Below are 24229 nucleotides of genomic sequence, written 5' to 3'. Positions count from 1 at the left end.
GCACGCACCAAGATACACACATTACATACTCAATGTTCAGGCTTACTGCTTTGTTGTTTGTGGGACAGTAGAGTGTCATGGCTACAGTGACCTTACAAAGACAATATTAGAGCAAAACAATGTTGATTGTCACTTTAACTCAGATCTGTCCACTTAAAGGCTTCCGCTGAGGAAAAATACACAGCTGATGATGTAGGAATGGAATTTTGACTCAAGGTTGCTGACACTGAATCATCCTCACAGTTCTTTATCTACATCTACCAGAAATCATCCAGGGCATGTTAACACTTGCGTGCACAATGTGCACAATGTGTCTGTGGAGGGTAGACAAAAAACATGAAACTATGCACGCTGATGCTGTGTCTGTCCTCCTTCGTTGTACGGTCAATGCAATTAGCACAATTAGAATAGTCCCCTGGGTGCGGGTGTGAGGGATGGGGGGTGGGGGGTGGGGGGGGTCAGTGGTGTAGGAGTCAGGGGAGAAAAAGGACGGGACGGGCCTTTCCTCAGGAAAACATATCACCTTCCACCACAATAGAGTCTGTCAGGAAACCACAGGCAGCCACATTGCTCTCTTGAGTCACGGAGTACTTTCAGACACGCTCTCACACTCATCATTCACAAACACACATGCACACACTTCACAGCCTGGCAGCCCGCACAGCTAGCACACCCCAGGATGACATTAAACTAAAACCCTGCAAGGCAAGCTCATCAGGTAAGGCTCATCCTCTGCACTCACAAGCAGTGTTTGAGTTTGGATACTGATGCTTTAGTTTAAACCTGCAATGACTGAGGGCACTGTTTCTATTCCCTCATTCTTATTTGGAATTCACCTGAGGGATATACATGTTTTTGTGCTTCAGTGTACAAGTTAGTGTATATAGCTTGTCTAGCTGTCAGTCTAACCTATATAATAATTGATGCCCATACATTTGTCATGTTCTTTAAATAGGTATGGAGCAGCTTTGATGTTCAGTGATTAATTTTGTATTTAAAGAAATCAGTCAGAATTTATTCACACAGTGTATGTTATGTTTTAGAGAGCAAGCTCACTATAACTGGATGAAGATTTTTGCTCACAAGATTATATCCGACATTGAACGGAGCCTGTGGATATGAATTGCATGCAAAAATGGAGAGCAGACTCTCTTTACTCTTACACTCTACACCATAGTATAATATAGAAAATCTCATGCATAAATTCAATACATTATTCATATTTGATCACTGTTTTAATATAACACAGGTGTTAGTCCAGATTTGAAAGTTTTTTGTTTTTATTTTTTTGTGCAATGATCAGTACTATTGTCACCTTCTGGTAGAGTCTGGTCTTCTACATCTAGTGCAGTCTACACAAAGTGACTAAATTGTCTTAAAGATTTTCCAACATGACTTCAGTACAGAGGTCAACATGTGACCAGAGAATTGTTGTTTAGATAATTCGGATTACACAAAGAATCTTCTAGCTTACAGACAGCACCTTGAACAAAGAAATGGATGTGAGCCCATCAAAAAGCCATTCAATTATTATTTGGTAGGTGGCTAAAATATGTTTTATAAGACTCTTCTATTTCTGATGATGATTATAATGTTAGAGAGCAATGGTAAATGATTGGCTCTTTCTTAAAACATACTGTCTGTGAAAACAATGTTTCTTATTCCTACAAAGATTTCAGTGAAAGAGATAGCAGACAAAATTTGCAACTCCTGTCCAAAAATGCAAACTATTAAAGCTAATTTGGCAGTTGAGCAACTGAGTTAATCAGTTGTAACTGGTTTTGACAATATCCAATGTTATAGTCTCTTTAGTATTAATTTGATTGTTTGTGTTTCCCCAAAGAGATTTCTTGCTGAGTTGAGATAGATAATCAACATATTGTAATAAGGATAATATTTTTATGAGCTGTATGGATAGGAGATACACGTGGATACTGTTTTAAGAAAAAAAAAAGTTTTTAAAGATGTATAACAGACATAAAGAAAGAACAAAATGAAGACAATAAAAAACAGCAACCTGGAAGTCAGACATAACATAACAGTGTTTCAATGTAAGTCAGTGTGATGATATTACATTGGAAACAACATGGGGGTAAGAAAGGTTTTAGTCATAAATCAACATTCTAACCACAAAGCAATATTTTGCCAACTTAGTGCTTACAAAGGTGAGCGGTTTGAAATTTTTGTGCATTATTAAACATGTGTCTGACATTGTATCTGAAAGGAGACAAAGAAAACCTGAGCTGGCTTCAGAAAGAGAATTATGTTATTTACTGTTTTTTTAATATTTGACAATATTTGAAAAAAACAACAACAACAACAAATGTCTGATCAAGTACTTTACTGAGTAGATTTCAATCAAGAAACTGGATTATTTTGCCTCCATGTTAAAATAAAAAGTTCAGGTCATTCTGTAACCCAAAGGGATCAAAATACTTTATATAACTCTCCAGCTACTCACGTGAGTGGGTCAACTTCTCCTGTTCCACTCGATATGACTTTTTTGTTTTTGTGAAGTGGAATATTTACATAAGAAAGTGCAGCACGTGTACATTCAGGACTGTTTTGAACGCACACTTCCTGTTTTTTGAGGAAAGTGCATTACATAACCATTTAATTTGTGTTGCAATTAAGAGGACATTTCGCAAAATATACGGATTATTCATTCTCTGTTATCAATTTGCTGTGTATAAATGATTGCCATGGGTTATGTCTTACTCCAATTTGATTCGCTAATTACTTCATCATATTTCAATTTCTTTTTGACAAGACTTTTAAACTGATCTTTTTTCTTGCAGTGTTTTCTTAGATCTTGAAATCATGCCCATTCTGAAGAAGCTCCCAGGAAGGTCCAAAAGCTGCCAAGAGTTCCCTAGAGTGAACGGTGAACTGATCCTGCCCCGGCTGGATTTGGACCTCAGGGAATTGAATGATCTCAATGACCTTAAGGAGCTGAACGACCTGAAGCATCTGAACAAGAACCTGAACCCTTTTGAAGATATTGACCTGGATGGCGACGAGAGGAACAAAGGTGACATGGGCCTCTTCATGGGGGAGGTCCAGCTGAAGTCCTCCCGTGATGGAGAAGAGGAGGAAAATGAAGTGAATGCAGAGAGGCATGGAGCAGGGAACCCTAAAGGGAAACCCCTCAGAGGGACCCTGGAGCGCATCTGTGGAGTGTCACCCTTCAAAACCCTTGGAAAACTGGGAAAGGGGCTCCGCATTTCAGGACGCAATGTATGGGGGAACAACTCCCCCCACTACAACCCAGGAGACTCAAACACACTCCCCCCAGAGAGGGAGAAAAGGAAGGGACGCAGAAGTTCTGAGGGAATTATGACCCTGCTCCGGTAAGGAGGGGTGGGGAGGAAAGAAAGTCCAAAAAAGTGAAGTTCTTTAGTAGCATTTTTATCTTTGGTCAAGGTACTATACAGTACCGTAAAACCCCAAAATAATAACATTGTTTTTGTTTTTATCAAAAAAGGGAAAAAAAAACAAAAACAAAACTAAATCTGGGCTGCGGTTCCTCAGAAAATCATATTTTCAGGAATCCACAGTAGCTAAACATAAACACCAAATTAGTTTTCTGCTTCCATAAACACTGTGCAAATCAGACAGCACAAGGCCCTTTGAACAGCTGATTTCTGTGAGTCTGATGAATGAGTCCCACAGAAGCAAGTGAAAAAATATCCCCTGTTGCATTGACTGGTCAGCAATAGAATAACATATAGTTTGCTTTTTCCTTTTTCCTGAGAAGTTATGTAACACGTTATAGCAACCTGATGGTCTACGGAATCTCTTTTGTTTCTCTGTGACATGTTGTGTACTTGTTGTGCTTACAGAATGGAACTATTCTCAACACAGACAGTCTGGCAGCACAGTTTAGCAGATGTGTAAAAAATTTGTGGCATTCCAACTATGATGAGTCTCCTGAATTATTTCGTAGATCTTCATTATTTATTAGGGGAAATTATTCTTTATCTTTCTTTATGTCATTTCTATTCATATATATTCCCATATTTGCAAGTATACCATTACAGTATGTATTCTTTCAGTTGAAATTTCTCACAGCAGCGTTTTTTCACGCTCTTTGTTTTTGTTGTGAATGTTGTGCAGCTTTACAGGTCGCCAAAAGGAGGAGCGCAGAGAAAGCCTGCCCTGTGGGGACCTGAGTGTAGACAGCGAGGCGGAGGCTTCCAGGCGGCCGTCCTTCCTCAGGATGGTCAGTTTGGGCAAGCTGAAGAGGGAGTCCATGTCAGACAAGGCCTCCCAGGAGGCTGAGGAGGAAACAGTAGAGGAGGAGCTGGTGGTCAAAAGCAGAGAGCCCCTCTCAGGTAAAAAATGAGGAAACATCAGGTGTGAAATCATCACGATCAGAAAATTCTGCTTACAGGTCAAATGCCCTAGAAGAATAATTCCCTTATGTTAGAGAACTTTGGTCATCCTGGTCAAGTTTCAGCAGCACTTCCTTCCAGTCCACTTTACGATGAAGTTTAGAGCTCCCCAGATCCCTGAGTCACTGGGTTCAATCACCAGCAGACTGTGAACTCAGGAAATGACTGCACTTCCTCATACTTAAGGTTCCTCTGGATAGACGTTCAACCAAGCTACTGTTCACAGCCTTCACAGGGAACCTCAGGAACAGAAGAATGTGCAGAGTGGGCAACAAATAACCTAATTTGTCAATCAGGCACATGCACACTTACTAAGCAACCATTCAAAGGATTCATAATTTGCATCTTTGTTGGCCAATCCTCCATTTTGTGAATGTTAAAAATAAACATAACTTCCTTTTTCTCTGCTTGCTCCCCACAGTGTTGGAGATCCTACAGTTGGTTAACCACAGGGACCTGCTCCTGGCTGACACTCACATTCAGGAGTTGGAGAGAGAGTGTGAGCTGCTGTCTCTCCTACCAGCCCCAACTCCCCCCAACCTTACCCCAACCCTGTGTCCCAGCACCCCTCACAGTCTGATTGCCTTATCATCTTCATCTATAGAAGAAGCGCTTAGCTCCAACGCAACACTGGATTCTAGTCGGCGGAAGGTTAAGGATGTGGAGCTTCTGTACGAGGCTCTGCAGAAGGAGATGTGGGATGTAGTGAGAGAGTCCCTCCGCCAGCCCAGCGCTGGTCCCAACCTTGGACTGGTGGTGCTGGTGATCCAACAGGAGGAGCATGCTGATGCTGCCTGGGCCTTGAGACCAGAGACCAAGCCAACGCAAGAGAGTTCCCCCGTCCAACCCAGCCAGCGTCCTCGGCAACTGAAGTTGAAGTGGCGACAAGCTGTTGCAGAGGCAGCAGACTGGAGCCTGCCACATCAAGTGGACACCCAGGCAGGGGAACTGGCCTCTTACCTGGAGCGTCTGAGGAGCAGGATGGTGGATGACCTGGATGCAGCACGGAGGAATGCCATATCCATTTATCCAGAGGAGTTTGCGGCCTTCCAGGTGTATGTGGAAAGTTACCATCGAGCTGTGGCCAAACGTCTTCGGACAATTACCAGCGGCCCGCTGCAGATTACAGATGTCTACTCACTGCTGGACTGGTTCTACAACATCTACAACAGGTAGAGTATCTTTTCAGGCAGTGAATCTTAGTGCCCTCATACCAACATAGACAATGACATATCAAACCTGAAAACTGATTAATTCTTACATTTCAAACAGGGATGTGCTAGGAATCATTGGCACAGCCACACCTATAAACTATGCCCCACTTGAACCCATTTTACTTCAAGAAACTGTGGATAGACTGGAAGAAGACTGCATCAGTATAGTATGGGTAAGGTTTTTTTTATTTTGAACGCTTCTTATTTTGAAACTCTGTCTAGAAGACAACTTAAAATTTCTACTTTGATTTTTAGGAGAAGGTGACAACAGAGCTGATTCAAGTTCTGGATGAAGAAGAGAGGCGATGGGCCCAGACACTGCACATAGAAGAATATCAGTCTCAGCTAGCACGCTCTGTCATCCAGGTAAAAAACAAAGAAAAAAGAAATATGGACACAGACTTTTAAGTGATATTTTTAGCAATTTTAGTGATTATCTCTCACATCTTGCACAATTCCAGAGACTAAAGGTGGATTTAGACAGATCCACATCGGTGAACCACTTTTTAGGGGCAAGAGTGGCTCGCTGTAGTCTCACTGGATTAGCTAATTTTCTCTACAGGTGAGTTTCTTAGATAAGAATAAAGATTAATATGCAGAAAATAACTGAAAGTTGAAAAATAACCAAACCTTATAAAATTTGCTGATTTAAATTGTGTGATTTGCAGTTGGCAGATGTAAAGTAAAGTGAACTGATATTTTAAGAATGATCACTACTATTGAATTAACTAATGTTTAATGTAAACATGTTAAATGCAGATTCAGGAAAGATACTTTTTGGACATAACTCAGTGGTTTACACTAAAGAACAAGCTAATTATTTTAGTATACTAGAATTCACTAGGTTCTCATCAAACCAATGTGTTCAGTTTCCATAGGAAGGTGGAGATTTTTCATGAGACACGGGCAGAGTTTGGAGAACGAGGGGATGGATATGTTTCCAGGACCATAGCTCTGGTCAATTGTTGCCCTCCTCTCAGGTACAGAAATACCAATGGAAATATTACGCAGCAGAACTTTGTCATTTTTAAACTTTTTTGGTGGCGATGAGAGTTGGTGTGTGTGTGTGTTTGTATCTGTGTTTGGGGGGGATGCAATAGCTGCATTTTGTTGAAGGAGCTGCTTTATGTCCCCCCTAGATCCTTTGTGGAGCGCTGCAGGCAGTGTGACCCACAGGGCAGCGAGGAGTCAGCGCTAAGAGCAAACTCCTCTCTCGACAGGATTATCAACCAGTCGGTGAGGGTGCTGACGGACAGACTGTTTGAGCACATCAAGGTGAGCAGGAGTCAGTAGGAAGTCACATTTCCGGCCAAAAATGCGTGTCCCCACTTAGACAGTCACATAACAACATTTTTGACCTATACATATATATAGATAGATAGATAGATAGATAGATAGATAGATAGATAGATAGATAGATAGATAGATAGATAGATAGATAGATAGATAGATAGATAGATAGATAGATAGATAGATAGATAGATAGATAGATAGATAGATAGATATCAGCGGCTTTTGCCAATCTGCATCATTGGTGAAATCTCAATATCTTTTATAAAAAATACAATTTTACCTAAGTAATTAGATGAGTAGTGTTGTCTGCAATGTTTTTAATTTACTTTAAGGATAAAATAATACTCATTATGCAGAGGGGGGACTCATTTTCATTCATTTTATATATTACTATTTTCCATAAGGTTTTGTAATTTCAAACATTTTATAAAAAGTCGCTTATATAGCACTTTTATCCAAAGCGCTTTATAATGTGGATTCCCATTGACACATTCATACACACACTTACACACCGATGACGGTGGCTGCCATGCAAGATGATTACTTGACTAACCGGGAGCAACTTGGGGTTCAGTGTCTTGCCCAAGGACACGTGTAGCCAGGAGCGGGGATCGAATCACTGACCCTGTGGTCCATGGTCAACCTCCTTACCAACTGAGCTACAGCCGCCCATATGTAAAATTTTATTCTGCCAAAAATATTAGTATCTACTGCTTTTAGAAATAGTAATGCAGTAAAAAGTACCCAAATTTCAAATGCGGTGTAGTAGAAATATAACGTGAATACGTACACTATAAAGTGAAAATGCAAGCAAATTGCAAGTACTTCAGAATTGGGCAATTGGTAAATTGGGAAAAGGGCACCTTCTCACATTTTCAACTTGTTTCCCATGATTTTGGTTCAAAGACGGCATCTATATGAATAGCATTAAATTTAGCGCTGCATTCCATTTAATACAATCTATTGATGCTTCTCAAGGCTGTAGTCTTGGTTGACCTGCTCCTTCAGGACTCCTTCAGATGACATAATGTGAACTGAATACTCCTCCAGGTGATGTCATCTGGTGGACCTTTTCAGCTAGAGTCAGATTAATGTTACAATATGGGGAAGGAAGAGAGACAGTAATATCATTAAAATACAGGCACTCCCCAAATTAGAAGCAAGTTTAAAGCTACCCTTTATGTACAGTATTTGAGTACTTTGTACATTTCTTTAATCTGAAATTCTATTGTTCCAGCCTTTTTTTGACAAACTGATAAAGAGAAAATGGCTGAACAACACAGAGGCCTTTGAGGCCATTGAAGCCGGGATCAAACAACACTTCAAGAAATTCAGAAGGATGGACTCTCCACCATATCAGGTGAGAGAAAGATGGAATGCTTAACATCTCTCACTAAACCACACAGTGTTTGCCTGAAGGTAATATAGCCAGTGATACATTTCATGAATGTGTAACAGACGCTGGTGGGTGAGGTGCACCGACGGGTCCTAGTGGAGTATGTCCGAGCCATCATGCGGGGGCGGGTCATCTGCACATCCTCCAAGATGAGGAAGAGGATGGCATTCCGCCTGCAGGATGAGGCCAAACAGCTGAAAGGTCTCTTTAAAGACTTGGTGAGTCTGGTCTTGGCACCAAACTTTAAATTCATTTAAATGAATGAGGTAATGTCTTTAAAAAGGACATGTTTAGACTGAATTTACATGCTAAGAACAGTGTCTTTTATTGATCTTTGGACTCATCCAGGAGCTGAGTCCTTAACACTGTTAAATTTGAACTGAAGTGACATACTGTAGATTCAGCTGTGTGACAAAGGGCCTCAAAAAGCACAATGAAGTCCAAAGCATCCTAGACAGGGCTCATAATTTCTTTTTAAGGCACCCCAAGTATTTTAAGTAATTCCAAAGTGCTTATTGTTAAAACACTGGGCAGGAGGATGCAGAGCCTGGTGGCTGTGAATGGAGCCTGACCCATCGAACTTCCTAGTTCAGGAATAATTCAGACAGTGTTGATACAGTGAGTCCCGAAAAATGGCTGCTGTCAGTGAGATGGAGATGGATGAATCGGGCTTACGTTAGCGCATGCCAGAAGGGGGAAGAGGGTGTAAAGCAACTAGGCCTGACAACTTTGCATTTGTGCCCTTTCTGTGCACAAGTTCAAACAAGTGTCCATCACCTTGGCTGACAACAGGAAGCCGCTGTGTTCAGAAGGCACTTCCTGTTCCTCTCAGCTGGCTGGCTTTGATGCAGCTCTGCGATGGCCTTGATGGCCTTTTTTTTTTACTGAGGAGTGAAATGAAAAGTCTTTGGAAAGTGGGACTTTAAGGTAGGGGGGTGGTTGGGTAGTTTTTAATGGCTATTTTTAGTGAGTGCTAAGCCAAGGAATTCTGCTTTCTTTTTCCTGAGTGTTTGATGGAAAAAACAAGACCTACAAAAACAGAGGTGGAGTTTTGTTATTCACTTCATAAATCAACTTAATGTTTGGCTTCTAGTCACTGCTAAAGAGCAGTGCTAATCCATGTTTCCTCTGAGGGGTTGATTGTTCACCATCATGCTACGCATGCTTTATCTTAAAAACACATTTTTAAAAAAAGTTAATAAGAAGTGTTAACAAATGTATCATTCACAGCCCTCTTTCCCCTAAAAGTGGGGATGCTGTATAAAATGTAAATAAAAAGTGAATGCAAATATTTGCAAAACATTTCAAACCTAATTTGTCTTGAAAATAGTGCAAATCAAATGTTTCAGCTGAGTCATTTGATATTTTTCGCAAATTTGAAGTTGATGAAAAAAATAAATTTCAAAAAAAGTCTTAATTGAACACCTGAAATCTTTTACTACTGAGCCATGCTTCTGTAATATGTGCAGAATTTGGTTTGACAATGTGTTACTGAAATAAGCAAGTCCCTGCCTGAAAAGGGTGTCACCTGGATGGTATCATGTGTTGCTCAAAAACTTGTATATATCATTCAGCATCAATCGAGCCTTTACAGAAGGTTACTTATGCTGTGTACATTAAAGCCTCCTCACAGCATCACAGATTCTGGCTATTGAACCGTGCACTGATCACATATCAGCCTTCAAAAGTCCACAGGACCATTTTTGACTTCGCTACAGTCCATTTAAAGTGAGCTCAGGTGTAGAGGAGGAAGCCACATTTCTGGATCTTGTTTATATATGGTTATTTCTACGCATGGTAGAGTTTAAACTTACGTTTGTGGATGCAGAAACGAACTGTGTTTACAGACTAATGGTGTTTCTGAGCCCATTCAGTGACTTCCACAACAGAATAATGTCTGCTTTTAATAAAGTGCAGCCTGAGAGCTCAAGGATCACAGCCATTAAGTACAACTATTTTGGCTTTGTCCCTTGCACACATACAGTAGTTCTCTCTGGAATATCTGAATGTTTTGTTGGCATTAACCACAGATGATGAAATTCCCAAATTCTTTGCAATTTTACAATCACAAATGTAATTCTAAAGTTGTGGAACTATTTGTAAATAAAGTCTTTCACAGAGTGATGAGCCTCTTTTTTCTGAAAGACTCAAGGAAGCTCTTTTATATTATAAAGTTTTATATTGTAAAGTTATGAAACCAAGATAAAAACTTTAACACAAATGTGTTATAAATAAAAGTGAAATAAGGACACTGATAACTTACCTGTAGCAACAAATTCTTTTACTTGCTGAGTGATAATTATGACATAGCTATGCTCTCTGTCTTTTCTTCAGGAATCAGGCTCATCTTGGTTGGACAGCATCATCTGCCACCTTGCTGACATCATTCTCCTGGAGGACACTCCCTCCATCCAAATGGAGGTCGCTGTCCTGGTCAAAGAGTTTCCAGATATTCGGTGAGGCTTTTCACGAAATAATAGTTGACGGGAATGTTTCTATTGCAAGCAGGAAGAGCCTATAAAAAAGATATCTCTGCATCATACCCCCAAAGGTCTTATATTCTTTTACGCTTACTGCCACACATCCAGAATGCTGTTTTTGGCACTGAGCCAAGGCAGAAAAAATGTAAGACTATGTATGGGGTTTATTTTGTCACAATGGATCAAAACAAGGAAAAGGAGCGCAAAAACACATCTACATTAACTTTGCTATTTTTGGAGAAGTATGCGGGTCTGTTTTGAGAATGAATGAGGCCTCGGGGGGGAGACCCAGCGGCTGAGGCTGTTTGCACATAGACTCAGGTGACCGTTGGCAACCCATGATCGTGTGTGATGCATAGCCCTCCGCGGAGCAGACAGGAAGCTGCTGCCGAGTACTTCCTGTTCCTGTAACCCTGCAGGAGACAGACTGGTGCCACTCTTGGAATAAAAAAGAAAGAGGTGTGGAAGAGGAGAGCAAAACATAGTAGTTCAGACCTAGAGACATGCTAACTCACTGATTGAGTGGCCCCCTTTGTTTGCTGCATGGCATTCCCTGCTGGTATTTTAGGAGATCAAAGACTGCCGGGCTTCCTTGGGTCTTCTGGTTTCTTCATTCAACAATAACACAGTCCATTCATGCACAAATGACTGTGCCTACACGTGGGCATACATGTCAATATAATAGTAGAATGTTAATAGTATGTACAGCTAGAAGCACGAGTTGTTCCTGCTGTTGGTGTACAAGTATCTCCCAGTCAAGTGAATGGTTTACCAAACATTTTTGCAGTTACACCTTATAAAACTCTTTGAAACGTGCTTTTTTAAAAGTGGAGCCAAACTGTCTGTTCTTTCCCAGCAAAAGATGCTATGACTCAGAGATTTGACTCTTATTTCATGACTGTATTTGACAACACCAAATAGTTTCAGTTTTTATTAACATCCGTCTACCTCAGTTCCCCTCATCATCCTCTTTATATCCTTCCTCTCCACAGGAAGAAGCATGTCTCCACCCTGCTAAACATACGAGGAATGATGCGGCAGGCTGAGCGCCAGGAGATCCTCAACATTGTCAAAGACTTTGGAAGCAGCAGTGCCCTCATGTGCCGTGACCATGCCCTGTTCGCTGACATCCCCATCACTTCGGAGGTGCATTGCATCAGCCTGGGTTTCCTCCGCCTGACCATGAGCGTCTCCAACTGGTTCTCAGAGCACCGTCCCAGGCGAAACCAACGGACAAGTAACTCAACTCCTCAATCGGCTGAGAATATGGAAGACATGAATAAACTTCACAGAGAAGATTAGCTGTCGGTGTTTGTGTTATAGGAGAGCAGTCACAGACATGCTGTGATTTGATGTACATGCACCTTGACCAAAAACTGTTTGTTGTATTGTTACCAGCCATTCAAAGAAACTTGACTTCAGGTACTGCTTGTACTGTACTCTGACTTACTGACATTTCTCTCCACAAGTGCATTTTAATGGAAATGTGAAACATAGTAGCTCACTATTATTTGTAGTTGTTTGATTTTCATCTACACAAACACAGAAGTAAACAAATGGTATAACAAATCCTCAAAATGTAACTTCTTCTTCGCTTTTTTTTTTTTTTTTTTGCATTTTATTACTCCACACTACTGCAACTACAACTGCAAGCAGGTGCAGTGCGATATGATGTTTGCTGTTAAACAGGTATTTACCCAGCCATAAACAGTATACCCCTTTTCTGGTATATAGTGCACATGTATGTAAGCGTTTGAAATTGTAAATGTATTGAACTCTCACTGTGAATGAAATGGATATGTTGCTGGAAACGTAATAAAAACCCATTGACTGGGTAGATTGGTAAGATTAAGCAGCTCTGTCATTGTGGATCTAAATATTATATTCTGTATTTTAGTTAAGAATGATTACGAAATAGGGCTTGTCTGCATGTAAACACAGTGAAGCTGTTTGAATGGATATGCTAATGGATTGTGTTATTCTGCCTGTGCTTACTTTAGGTGATTTAGTCTGTGAGCAGAGGCGTGGCAGGCATTAAGTCTAGAGCTATGTGAAACCATATATACCATCAAGCACTTCGGGTCTGACGCATAACAGCCGAAAGTACATTATACACACATACTTTGTTGTTTATCTTAAGGACATGGCAGTTTTGTTTAGTTTACTGGGATCTTGATATATAAGGCTCCATCATGACCCACAACGTTCCACAGTTGTACGAGAAAGGTCATCCACCCTGAGGCCAACAACGGGATATTTTTTGATAAACAAAGATTTCCTGTTGTCCACTGAGGTGCCAACGGATGCTTTTATTGGAGCCAAGTTTACGTTATGCATTAGGAGGGAACTTCCTCTCACCCGCTCAGAGAGAAGGCGCAGCGGCCACAGAGCTTTTTCATGTCTAAACCGCTTGTGCCCTTCTCAAAACAAAATCAGACAGCCTCAGCAGGGGTCATTCTGCATTCTGACCTCTCTGAGTCTATATCTTAAAAAACCATCTGGTTGCTTTGAAATGTTGAATTCGCTCTCAAAGTTTACTGTCAGCTTGTGGAAATTTACGGTATAGATAGTGATTGTTGGAATTTACAGTACAGCTGGTGGTTGACACATACGAATCTTAAAAGAGAGCAATGTCGTGTGTTTGAGAAGCAATGTGACTGCCAAAAACTTTTCATGTCCATTTATAACTAACCACCACTGTCACCTGCGGATGATGCATTTCATAGGGAAATATTACAACTAATTTACTACCCCCTTGTAACTCTTTTTTAGTGGACAACTTGAAAATTGAGGTGAGGTAAATGATAACATATGGGCTTTGTCCACAGAATGTAATCTTAGTAGGTTCACATTTTAATTAATGTTGTTACCAAAATCTGCACGATGGGGAGCCTCACATATTAAAAAAGTTGAACTTCCTATACACTAGAACTATTGCTCAAAGAAAATTTTCTTAAAAATCTTTATCCCATTTCGAACTTGCATCTCATGAAACAGTGATATTCCTTCTCTTAGCACTGTGCTTTACTGTTTTTCTCCTTGACTTAAATTTTTGTATGTCAATTGTAAGTTGCTTTAGACAAAGCATCTCCCAAATGACTCATTGTAAATGTAACAGCAGTGCGTTCAACAATCCAAGCCACAGCTGGAACGACATAACATGTGGTCGAGACCATTATTTTGTGTGATCCATTCACTATTATAGAGCATTATAATCTACAAAATAGTAAAACAAAAATATGCTCAAAAACATTTGACTCTGAATAATAATTATTTACATCATGAAATTTCCACTGAATGTATGTTTTTGAGTTTTTACATCACAGCAAGTTGTGTAAGCAAAATCACGATTGGCTCCAAAGTAGTTATGCAGTCACAAACGCCGCTGTTTACCAAAGAACCTTTAGTCCCATTGAGCCAAAATCTGCACGTTATTTATTCTGTATGCTAAAAACAACCATGTGAAGTGATAACACATTTGTGAGTAAAGTGTGAATAGAGCTGTTGAGTAAATGACTTTTTAGTTTTTTCTGATACTTACACATGGCATTTACCTCCTGCCTTTATGTTTTATAGTTCGGATTTCCCTCCATTGTTGATAAAAGTGACTAAGGCGTACAGTATACCAGTGCATGAAGCAGTCACTACAAATGCATGTAATCAAGGAACTGTGATCAGCACAACAAAGGAAGAAACAATAATAGGTGAATACAGAAATAAACACACACATGTGAAGCAAAAATAGATCAATCCATTGGGGGTTATATGCCATTTACAGTGTAGTTGCTTTGAAATATATTGGAAATTGCATCAGTTATATCACAATTATGTAGTTAGATTTAACTGGTGCAACATGATGAATTTTTAGCACAACGTAAGATTGAAATAGTTTATTCAGTTGTTGTAGAAACAAGGAATTTGATTTGTGCATGATAAGATTTGAAATATTTGTGTGAAATAAAACATGAATGTTTTTCACTGACAGTGTCTTGTTAGAGATGAGTGATGTGAGTGTATCAGGCCAGTTGGGCAGTGTTCCGCTGTGTGTTTTGACTGCGATGGTACAAAGAATCCTGCTAATTGCTTTGTTACGTTCACAGGTTTAATGTTTCTGATTGTCCATATGCGATGCAACATGTTCAGTGCTTTCCTGTTTTTGCATGGGGTGAAATATGACCAGTGTTCAAACCTGCAATTGCACAACAAAGGAAGGATTTTTTCTAAAATTTCTGAAATAAAAAAAGTCTAAAGAAACTTTAACATGTCTTTAATCTGTTTACTTGTTACCAACAATAGATCACAGATGTCCCTGACCTACGACTGCACCGTGCCCTTGTTTTTATTTATAATATGTTCCACGATTTTGTAGAACAGAACAGGAAGAACATTAAGTGTAGCTGGCATCAACTAAATGTTAAGTTTGGCAGTTTGGCTTCTGAGTCACATGTATATCTAAGAGCATTATCAGACATCCTCTTATATAGCAGGATGCTGGACGGCTGTTTTCCAGGTATCCCATGCAGGGGATTACCATCTGAGAAGGGCAGGTACAAATGAGGGCCAAACTCTTGGAGGTTTCCCTCGATCAAGCTTTAGAAGGTGGAACGCTTCATGGTATCACAATGCAGTCCCTGGGAAGCACTCCCCTGCTTCCTCTCATTAACACAGCTCTGCAATGGAAAATCCATCTGGCTGTATTCAGTGTTTGTTTTCGGAAGCAAGCCGTGCCCTTTCTTTGTTCACACTGTCATGCACTTTTCACAGTTCCACTCTTTTCTGTTTGTTTGCTTCTTGAACAGTGTTCTGTGTATTTAAAAGTCTTCAATTAAGAGAACGTGTTGTGGCTAAGAGGGGGCATTTCTTTCAGGTCAGGCTTGAGCACTAGGGCTTGTTTAGTCTAGACGAGGCCACTCAGGTGAATCTTTTCTTCTTCCAGGTTTAAATCTATGTTCATGCCTCAGACTAGACTGATGAACCAGCCCACAGGAATTCTGAGCAGAGAATATCTCTTTAAATCAGATATCTGCCAGTCAATAAACATCTGTGAAACATAAGAAGACGTGGTTCTAATGTTTTAGGCACCTCATTCAATTTAAACAGGGTGGCCACTTCTTCTTCTAATGCACCCCAGTACGACTCCACTACCCACTTTGACTTCAATAATGTCGTATTATTACCTTTATGACAGTTTCAACCTAAAAACTGAAAAATTATAACACTGTAAAAGTAGAATTCATGGCAGAGCCACTGTGTTGGATTGCGCTAAACTGGACAGGTGGTCATAATGTTATGCCTGATTGGTGTTATCTGTATATAAAAGCAAAGAAACTTGCATTACCTCACCAAAAACTCCACTCCACAGAACAGATTTTAGATTGACCACTAAATACTAGAGCACTTCACCTTTTCTTGTCTGATAAATTTGATCAATTTATCAGCAATTGAAGATTCAGTGTTTTAGAGGCACAGTCATCGTGAATGGTTCTTGCTCTGTACAACTAACTCATGACAATAAAAACCCAAAACCTGCAAAAAAAGGAGTGGACTCACAGCTAGCAATGCTGCATGTAGTTATTTAATGAAATAACTGGAATATAACTGCTCCTTGAAAGACAAGAAATGTTGGAAGAAATGTTGGAACATCCAGTCTGGCTCAGTTTGTAGATAACTGAAACCCAACATCAAGTAGGATGGTGCCCACCAAACTCTTATCAAACTTTTTGTTGTACAGAGAGTAAATATTTCTGGTTACTGGCACAGAGCCATAGACATGTACCAGCAGACTCTGGCCTTGTAGGTTTTGGTTTAGGCGTGGCCCTGACAGCCATCACACTGGGTAACTACACGATAAATGACCTGTTCTGACATGACCCATTGGGGCAAGATTCAATAGAGAGAAACTCCTGTCCTCCCACTTGTCCAGTATACACTGCCTGTCAGGATGGCTGCCCACTTGAACCAAAACAATAGTGCACTTCGTCACTCCTGATGGGATATCCTGATTTATGTTATCTGCATGTATCCATCAAGTGCATCTTTATTTAGCAATGAGGAGGTGCAAGGCCCTGTCTGCCGGTGCCCACTCAACTTCGGGTCAGACTGAGCAGACACGCCAACCTGTTTGTTTCTTATCAACAGACGCATTATATCATCATTCTCAGGCCTGGGCAACAGGCAGAGTGAAGGAAGTTCACCTTTGTACAAAAACAGGCACTGCAATGTAGAATAAACATTGAGTCATAATCTTAAATTGTTTGTCTTCTCAAAACGTATCAAAACGTACTTGATTTCCTCACCTTAAATGCTAATACATTTGATTTGGGCTAAAAGTTACGGGTGGATGCACTGATATAAATATTTTGCTCAGGTTTGTGTTGGCCTGATGCCACTTACGTTATAAACATCCCAACCTGTGGACTTATTTGTTTTCCTTTGTGTAAACTATTTTGACATCTATATAATAGTGAGAAAAACCAGGGGGAGGATTTCTTGGTCCTGAGTGTCTGTATTTATGCGAGCACATCCCCTGGCCTCACAGACTTGGCCTTATTACACAAGGACGCTCTGCATCAGTGCCAATCACCCAGTGTTTTACCAGTGGTAAATAGGAAGATTTAAAAAATCTGACTTTCTGGAGGTGAGCACCACAGAACAGGCGAACTCAGACAAACCATCAGTTTTCTTTATTGACCATGTCATCAGTGTCGTCCATCAGCCTGCGATGGATCTCTGACCTAAACATAGTATGTTCAGTGTAAAACAAATAAAATTAGTTATTTAGCCAAATTGGCTTCAGACTATAGGTATGACTAAGGAAAAGGAGAAATGAATTTACTCAAATAAAGTGCAATTATGTCCATTTTTTTGTCAAACTACAGTACTTGACTTACAATTTTTAGAAGTGTTTTGAAATGTACTAGAGTGTTGAAAAGATGTTTTTCATGTTGCAGAGTGGAACAAAAGGGCTCATTGCTTCGCAGAGTGACGGCACTGTGACGTCTTTTCTTGTTGGTGATGAAGTGCCGAAAAAAAAAAAGTTTCACAAAAACAAAGAGATTAACAACAGATGAGGGGCAAAAGAAAGGAGGAAGAAGGGGAATGACAGTGAGTGACTTTGCTGTCAGATCTTTTCATTAAAAACAGGGTGGACAAACGGACATCCTTCAAAGCTGTGTATTTGCGAGGGAAGTCCATGGTCTGTCCTAGAGGCCTCACCTTTACTCTCTGGGAGAATCTCTGTTGTTATAACCCCAAACGCAAACATGGTCATAGCGGCTTCTAAAGAAACAGACCCAGGAGCTGGTGTTTTGATATGCTTGGCTACTGGTACAAAATTCTAACTTTTGGATCTGAATGTCATAGTGCTCTTTGCACGACAATCACAAATTAGTCCAAATGGAGGAAATCTTTAAGAACAAATTTGAAATATTGAATTAATGACGCAATAAATTGACATTATATTATTGTCTGCAAGTGTTTCTGCCAGCGAACAAAGGTGATGAACTGTTTGTCCGAGCAGCTCCGGTGTTCATGAAGAAGTCTACCCCGCTTAGTTTAATCAATTTCCCGGTACCTGCCAGAAACCTGTCTGTTCCTACAGCTAACATTAAGCTAATTTATTGCCTCAGCCCTTTTGCAAGAACGGAAACTACTTTGCATGGCAAGGAATAAGTCTGGAGTTGAACAATTGTTCCTTTTGTGAAATATGGATACAGGGTCTCACCTTTGGCTCTTTGTGCCTCCTCCCCCAGCTTATTTACGTAAGCAGGTTGTGTTCATCAGGAAGAGGTGTTGCAGGAAACCCAAATCTAAGGTACAATTTAGAGTAAACTCACAACATTAAACCCCAAAAGACGGCTTATCTGATCTCTGAGTGAGGTGAATAAAAGGGTAAACACAAGCATGACCTGTGCACCAGAACCCACGGGGAGCTAGATATTGACTTCACTGCACTGGATTGCAGGTGGTGTTGTTTCCACATTGCTGAGAATTCCTGCTGACCTGCAGTGTAACTTGTCTATTGTGCAAAGCAATGTTCATTAAGCTGCTGTTTTGACACACATTCAACTTTGAACCATATAAAGGTTATGACATGATAAACAGGGCAGTTGAAAACGAATAAAAGCACCAGAAGAAATCACTAATGCACTGAAGAAGACTATATTTATTAGACTAAAGTGTAAGTTAGCGGTATGCATCATGCAAGTCTTTATTTGTTTCTTCTAAATTTTAAAACCTTGTATTTGAAATAGTACAAGATCAAAAGCAAAAATACTTCACTTTACTCCTCGCAAACCTAAGAATAAAGGTTACTTTTGATTCTGTGTTTATTTGGATTTAATCGCAGCGGTGGTACAAGTAGGATCAATAAGTGCACAGAAATATCAACAAAGTAATTTTATTAGTAAAAGGAGGCAGCGTGCCATCGTGCAATGTTTTTTTTCAGGGTGTTAGATTGTCATATCGTTCACACGTGAGCAGAAGTGGCTCTGCTTTTCCCCTATAATGAAAACTGGCTCCGAACTGAAAACATTCACTTCACAAATGCTTGTAAAGTAGGACACGAGTCAAATGCCACAGGGGCAAGTGCCAAACTATTTTATTATTTCTATAAAATTTATATAATTTAGGTTAGTTTTGAAAAAGTGCACATTTATTTTATTTTTATTTTGGTTTATTTTTGCAGGGACAATACAACCAAACATTGCCACGACCAAGCAGGCAAAAGCAAATTTGCAGCCTGACCCAGGTGCAGTGGGTTTAGTTTTAATGTATTTTCAGTTTATGATTTTATCTTATTATTAAAACAACAACAACAAGTTCACTCAGAGGGCCAAACATCTGCTGGTAGAAAAACTGTCTGTGGTAAAAAAAAAAATGGTAGGTCACACTGTGAGATCCTAGACAAAGAGGTATTTTGGATAACTGTATAATATGAAATACTTTGGAAACATTTAGGGTACTTGTATGTTTACATGTTTTATACAAATAATACAAAATAAAAATTACTATAAATGTACAATTAAAAAGAAAAAATATTCATAAGAAGATGTTTTGCAAGATAACAGACCAATCAAAATAAAGTGAAGAGACTGATTAAACTGGATATATTTCTTTTGGCTGTTTGGCTGCAAGTAAAACCTCACTGTCCACTCAGCTCAAGTGGACTGAAAAATATTTTTCATACATACTTTTGTCTTCTTGGCAGTTCAGATCTCAGCATTCTTCTTTGAGTCAACATGGGTTCAAATGATTAGGAGCTCTAAACACCAACATACCTCAACATTCTCTCCCATCCATTCATGACCCAAGCAGCCATCCATGACCATCCATCTTTCATCCATAGAAGGTCAGAGCTGGCTGCCTAATGACTCCACATCCTCTCTGCCCTCCTACTGATGGTGCACTGCAAACTTGCCCTGTCACCACTAACAATTGGTCTGTTTGACTTTTGACACGGTGCCTGAACCTGTTTATCTTTCTCACACTCATCAGTGCATCTGCCTGACAGGCCCCCCTAACTGTGTTACACAGTAGGTCATAGCCACTGACCTAAGTAAGTGCTGTGGATCATGAAAATCACTTAGTGGCCTATACAATGTGCCTATAAAAATTATTCCCCCTTGGAACATAGAATAATGGTACGCATAATTTGTCTTTACACAAAAATATTCTTTCACGTCAAAGAAAAAACAGAACATCCTAATTCATCATTAAGAACTGGAAGGAATGAAACGGATATAAATTTAGCTAAAGCAGGTTATACTGAAAAACTGAAAGATCTAGAAGGTCCAGAAAGAAGTGGGTTGGAGTTATTGTGACCAAAAAGAATAAGTAGACCTTTGTTATGAACGTAAAAATCAATGTGTCATTTATTAAATTTGTATAACTGCAGCAGCGTCACGGTGGAGGATTGGTTAGTGATGTTGCCTTTAAAGTTAGAACATCCCTGGTTTGAATCCCTGAACATTTTTTACACGTTGGCTCCCTCTGGTGATCAGGATTGCAAAGTTCGTATTGTGTCAGGTCAGTATTATGTGTATCTGAACGCATATAAGTTGTTCCACAGACAAAACACATTCTGCAGCACTGATGTGTTATATCTTTATGATACATTAATAAAACTCATCGAGCTGCACTGAATAATGTTTTATATTAATGCACACAATTCCAAAGTATTTGAATCTACTATAAAGGCTGTTCAAAGTTTGACATTATTTCTTCAAATAAATTTATATATCTTCAAATAATAGATAATAGATGCTGCATTTTTATGCAAATGATAACCACACGGGGAAAGAAGGTCACAAGGCTCATGTACCGGTTCATGGCAGGCAATGATGGTAACTAATGCATGTAAATATACTAACTTTATTTTTTGTGGGTTTCCACTAGGACATCCCATTTCCATTGGAGTCATTTGAGTCTACAGTACTTTAAAAAGAAATGCTTCAAAGGTAAAGGAAGCTAGTTTTGTTTAGGAATCATTAAATAGACCATTAATATGATGCTGTAATTGTTTTTATATTCTATGTATACCCATTATATATATATATATATAGAATACTTTTAATATTACATGAGTTATTAGATTTATCAGCAATATTGCTATGAAGAAGGTTGTGTTTTGGCTGTAAGGATGCTAATGCCACCAATTTACCAGTTCACCAACAGGGTGAAATATTTTAACAATTAATTGATCACTTCTCCGAAGTTTTTGTTCACATTTCTTGTATGAAAGAGCTCAGTCAAAAGATGGAAAACAACCACATTTGGAAAACATCAGTAAACAATAACTAAATGTTTCTATAGAGGTGCAAAAACAGACTTACAATCCATTCTTGGCTACCACTAGGCCGAGGTTTGTAATAACTGTGGTGATTGGGGGAAAAAAAAGGTTGACTAAATAAAATTTTAAATTGGTGAAGGCCTTGTGGTCAAAGAGAGCCTTTTCTGCCTTTCAAGGCCTCTCATGATAAAGATGATAAAGACCGCTCTGATTATTTTTCCTACAAATTTCAGATGTTCCATTCCAAACCAAAGGAACATTGTGCTCTTTGTGCTCCGAGAGACAAACTGAACTAGATTAGTGACTGTTTTATTCTCCACCACTTTAAATACCACTGCTACAGACAAGACGTGTGGAAATGCCCGGACATGTCCTAGAGGTACTGTTAGACCGGCTGAAAAGACACGCTGTCAGTTTCTCAACACGACCTCCATGTCCTACAACCAGTTTGCTCATATACAGTACAGTACAGTTGTGAGATGATGTGCCTTCAAAATATAGCAGGACTTACTCAATCACAGCAGCTCACACACTCCCTTTGTTTTGCCAAATCCCACAGATAAACCCTGAAATCAAAACAATCATTTGGTGTAGACCAAGCCGAACTTCACAAATCTAGTGCAAACATACGTTCTCATGCAAAAAAATAAAAGAAATTCTAAACCGCTCTTCCAGTCTTTGGTGGATTTTAATAAGATTTTATCAAATAAGAGATGCAGGGTGTATGGGTTTGGTGAAGTGACCCTTTTGTGTTTTTATAGGATTTGCTTCATCTGTTAAATATTCTTCCTGTGCAGAACACTGCTACAGTACCACAAACATAGTGAACAGCAGAAAACACTCAGATGACTGAGAGGTTTGGATCCTAACGCTCCGTACTTTATGCAAATATACGGTTGTGTGGTGTTGGACCTGTCAGCATCTCTGATGTGGCGCATCTCAACTGTGTCACGTGAAACATGCTCAAAGGTCTCAAGCAGGAAGTTGGTACATTTGGTTTCAAAAGTAAAACACGTTTGACGCTTCCGGGAAGTAGTCGTTGATCGTTCACGCTCCGCTGGTTTCCATCAAGCAAGTATAGGAACGTATAGTTACAAATACAGATGATAAGAATGAAAAAAAAACGCAAATAAATCAGGCTTTCTAAGGGGCAGGGGCAATATTATTGCAAGGTTTACGCAGAGAACAAAAATTCATGATATGCGTGTGCGTTATCATTTAATTGTGTTTGCTCTATTACGAGGACTCCTCCCTTTATCACGTTTGCTCTACTGTAGGGACACTTTATTTGTTCGTTCTCTGAAAAGTGGTGTGCGTGTGTGTTTGTGTGTGTTTCAGTTCCCCTGCTTAGTCTGCAAATGCGCTGACACATAATTAAAGGATCTAATAACTAGATCATATATTAAAAAATACTTGGTATAAATATATTACCAGAGGTTAACTTTTAATATAATGTTAGCAGTGCATAGGGTGTGTATGTGTAAACTCAAAGTTTTATGAGGAATTAAGAAGAGACCTGTTTTAATATCAAGACTGCTTATTAATATATCTTATCTTACTCTATATTTCAGTGATAATGTTTTGTATTTGTAAAAAAAAAAACACATAATTTTTTATAACGACAACAACAACAACAACAACAATATTGTTAAAAAATTAATCAGAAGATTGAGTCATGTCAACTGGACTTCTCTCTCTTTTCGGTTAGAAACGTTTCGCTACTTATCCAAGCAACTTCTTCATTCTGAATAAAGTGGCTGGGAAACCCAATTATATATTCCCTAGAGTAGGCCTTTGTTCCATCCTGGCCTGAATAGGCTTGGCCCATCCTCTTGTGTAGAGGCTGTTTGGTTTCTTCAATGCAGAGCTCTGAGCACTCTTCACTGCACTGGACTGCATACACCTCGATGATTTTCTTGTGCTTAGATGGTTGGTCTTTCGGGTGGAGTCTTCATCTCAGTGTGTTGGTTGGTTTGGAATGAACATGCATGTGGTGGTTTCTGAAGATCCTTTTGAGCTTCTCTGACCCTGGGTGACTGTGGCGCAGGAAGGTAGAGTGGTCATACACCAATCTCACAGTTGTTAGTTCAATCCCCGGCTCCTCTGTTCACATGTCAAAGTGCCTTTGAGCAAGACACTGAACCCCAACTTAGTTGCTGCTGGTGAGTGTTAGCCAGCTGCATAGCAGCTCCCCCATCTGTGTGTGATTGTGATTGTGAGGGGGAATAGGTAGAAAAGCAGATCATTTACATTCCAGCTATATAAGGTTTTTCCTTTGACTCTGAGTTTCTGCTCTTTCCATCGTTTCCTCTAGATTTCTATTTCTAGGTTGCCACAAGTCCCAACGTTCTCTGCACAGCCCAAGAAGGCCAGTCTGTTGTCATTGGTGTCCTCTGTGGTTAACTTAATGTTGGTGTCAACTGCATTCATGAGGACTGTGAAAGCCTGTACCTCCTGGATGTTGATCTTTACCCAGGTATCATCTATATATCGGAACCTGGATGCAGTCCCTGGGAGAGAGTTGAGCATTTTGTTCTCCACATCCTCCAAGGATAGGTTGGCAACAATAGATGACATGTTTCTGTCTGTAGAGGTCCACTCTGTAGATAAAGTATGCAGTGTTCAGACAGAAGTCCAGGAAGGAGCTGAGCTCATCTGGGTTG

The 24229-nt window shown here is 39.7% G+C and overlaps 1 protein-coding gene across 2 annotated transcripts; it reads left to right on the top strand.

Annotated features, from left to right (window-relative positions):
• Positions 1–515: 515 nt before the first annotated feature.
• exoc3l2a (exocyst complex component 3-like 2a) lies at positions 516–14998 on the top strand. Of its 2 annotated transcripts, none has more exons than XM_067494687.1 (13): positions 516–718; positions 2799–3350; positions 4117–4334; positions 4816–5566; positions 5667–5781; positions 5864–5974; positions 6070–6170; positions 6478–6588; positions 6748–6883; positions 8139–8261; positions 8360–8515; positions 10632–10753; positions 11770–14997. In XM_067494687.1, exons 2-13 carry the CDS (start codon positions 2821–2823, stop codon positions 12077–12079), a joined length of 2784 nt encoding a protein of 927 aa, XP_067350788.1. In that variant the 5' UTR covers positions 516–718; positions 2799–2820; the 3' UTR covers positions 12080–14997. The 2 variants fall into 2 exon arrangements, with proteins under 2 accessions (XP_067350788.1, XP_067350786.1); XM_067494685.1 differs by lacking the exon at positions 516–718 and adding an exon at positions 1293–1537 and having other exon boundaries at positions 11770–14998.
• Positions 14999–24229: the final 9231 nt, after the last annotated feature.

This window comes from Channa argus, chromosome 24 (genome assembly GCF_033026475.1).
Source record: "Channa argus isolate prfri chromosome 24, Channa argus male v1.0, whole genome shotgun sequence".
Lineage (NCBI taxonomy): Eukaryota > Metazoa > Chordata > Actinopteri > Anabantiformes > Channidae > Channa > Channa argus.
Note: the sequence above shows the minus strand (reverse complement) of the source record. Positions and strands in the feature narration are given on the sequence as shown.

Coding starts and splice junctions, on each gene's coding strand:
- exoc3l2a (XM_067494685.1), top strand. CDS start 1,497: ATGGATGTGAGCCCATCAAAAAGCCATTCAATTATTATTTG. Junction 5,567..5,666: donor TTCTACAACATCTACAACAG/GTAGAGTATCTT, acceptor CATTTCAAACAG/GGATGTGCTAGGAATCATTG. Junction 6,884..8,138: donor GACTGTTTGAGCACATCAAG/GTGAGCAGGAGT, acceptor CTATTGTTCCAG/CCTTTTTTTGACAAACTGAT.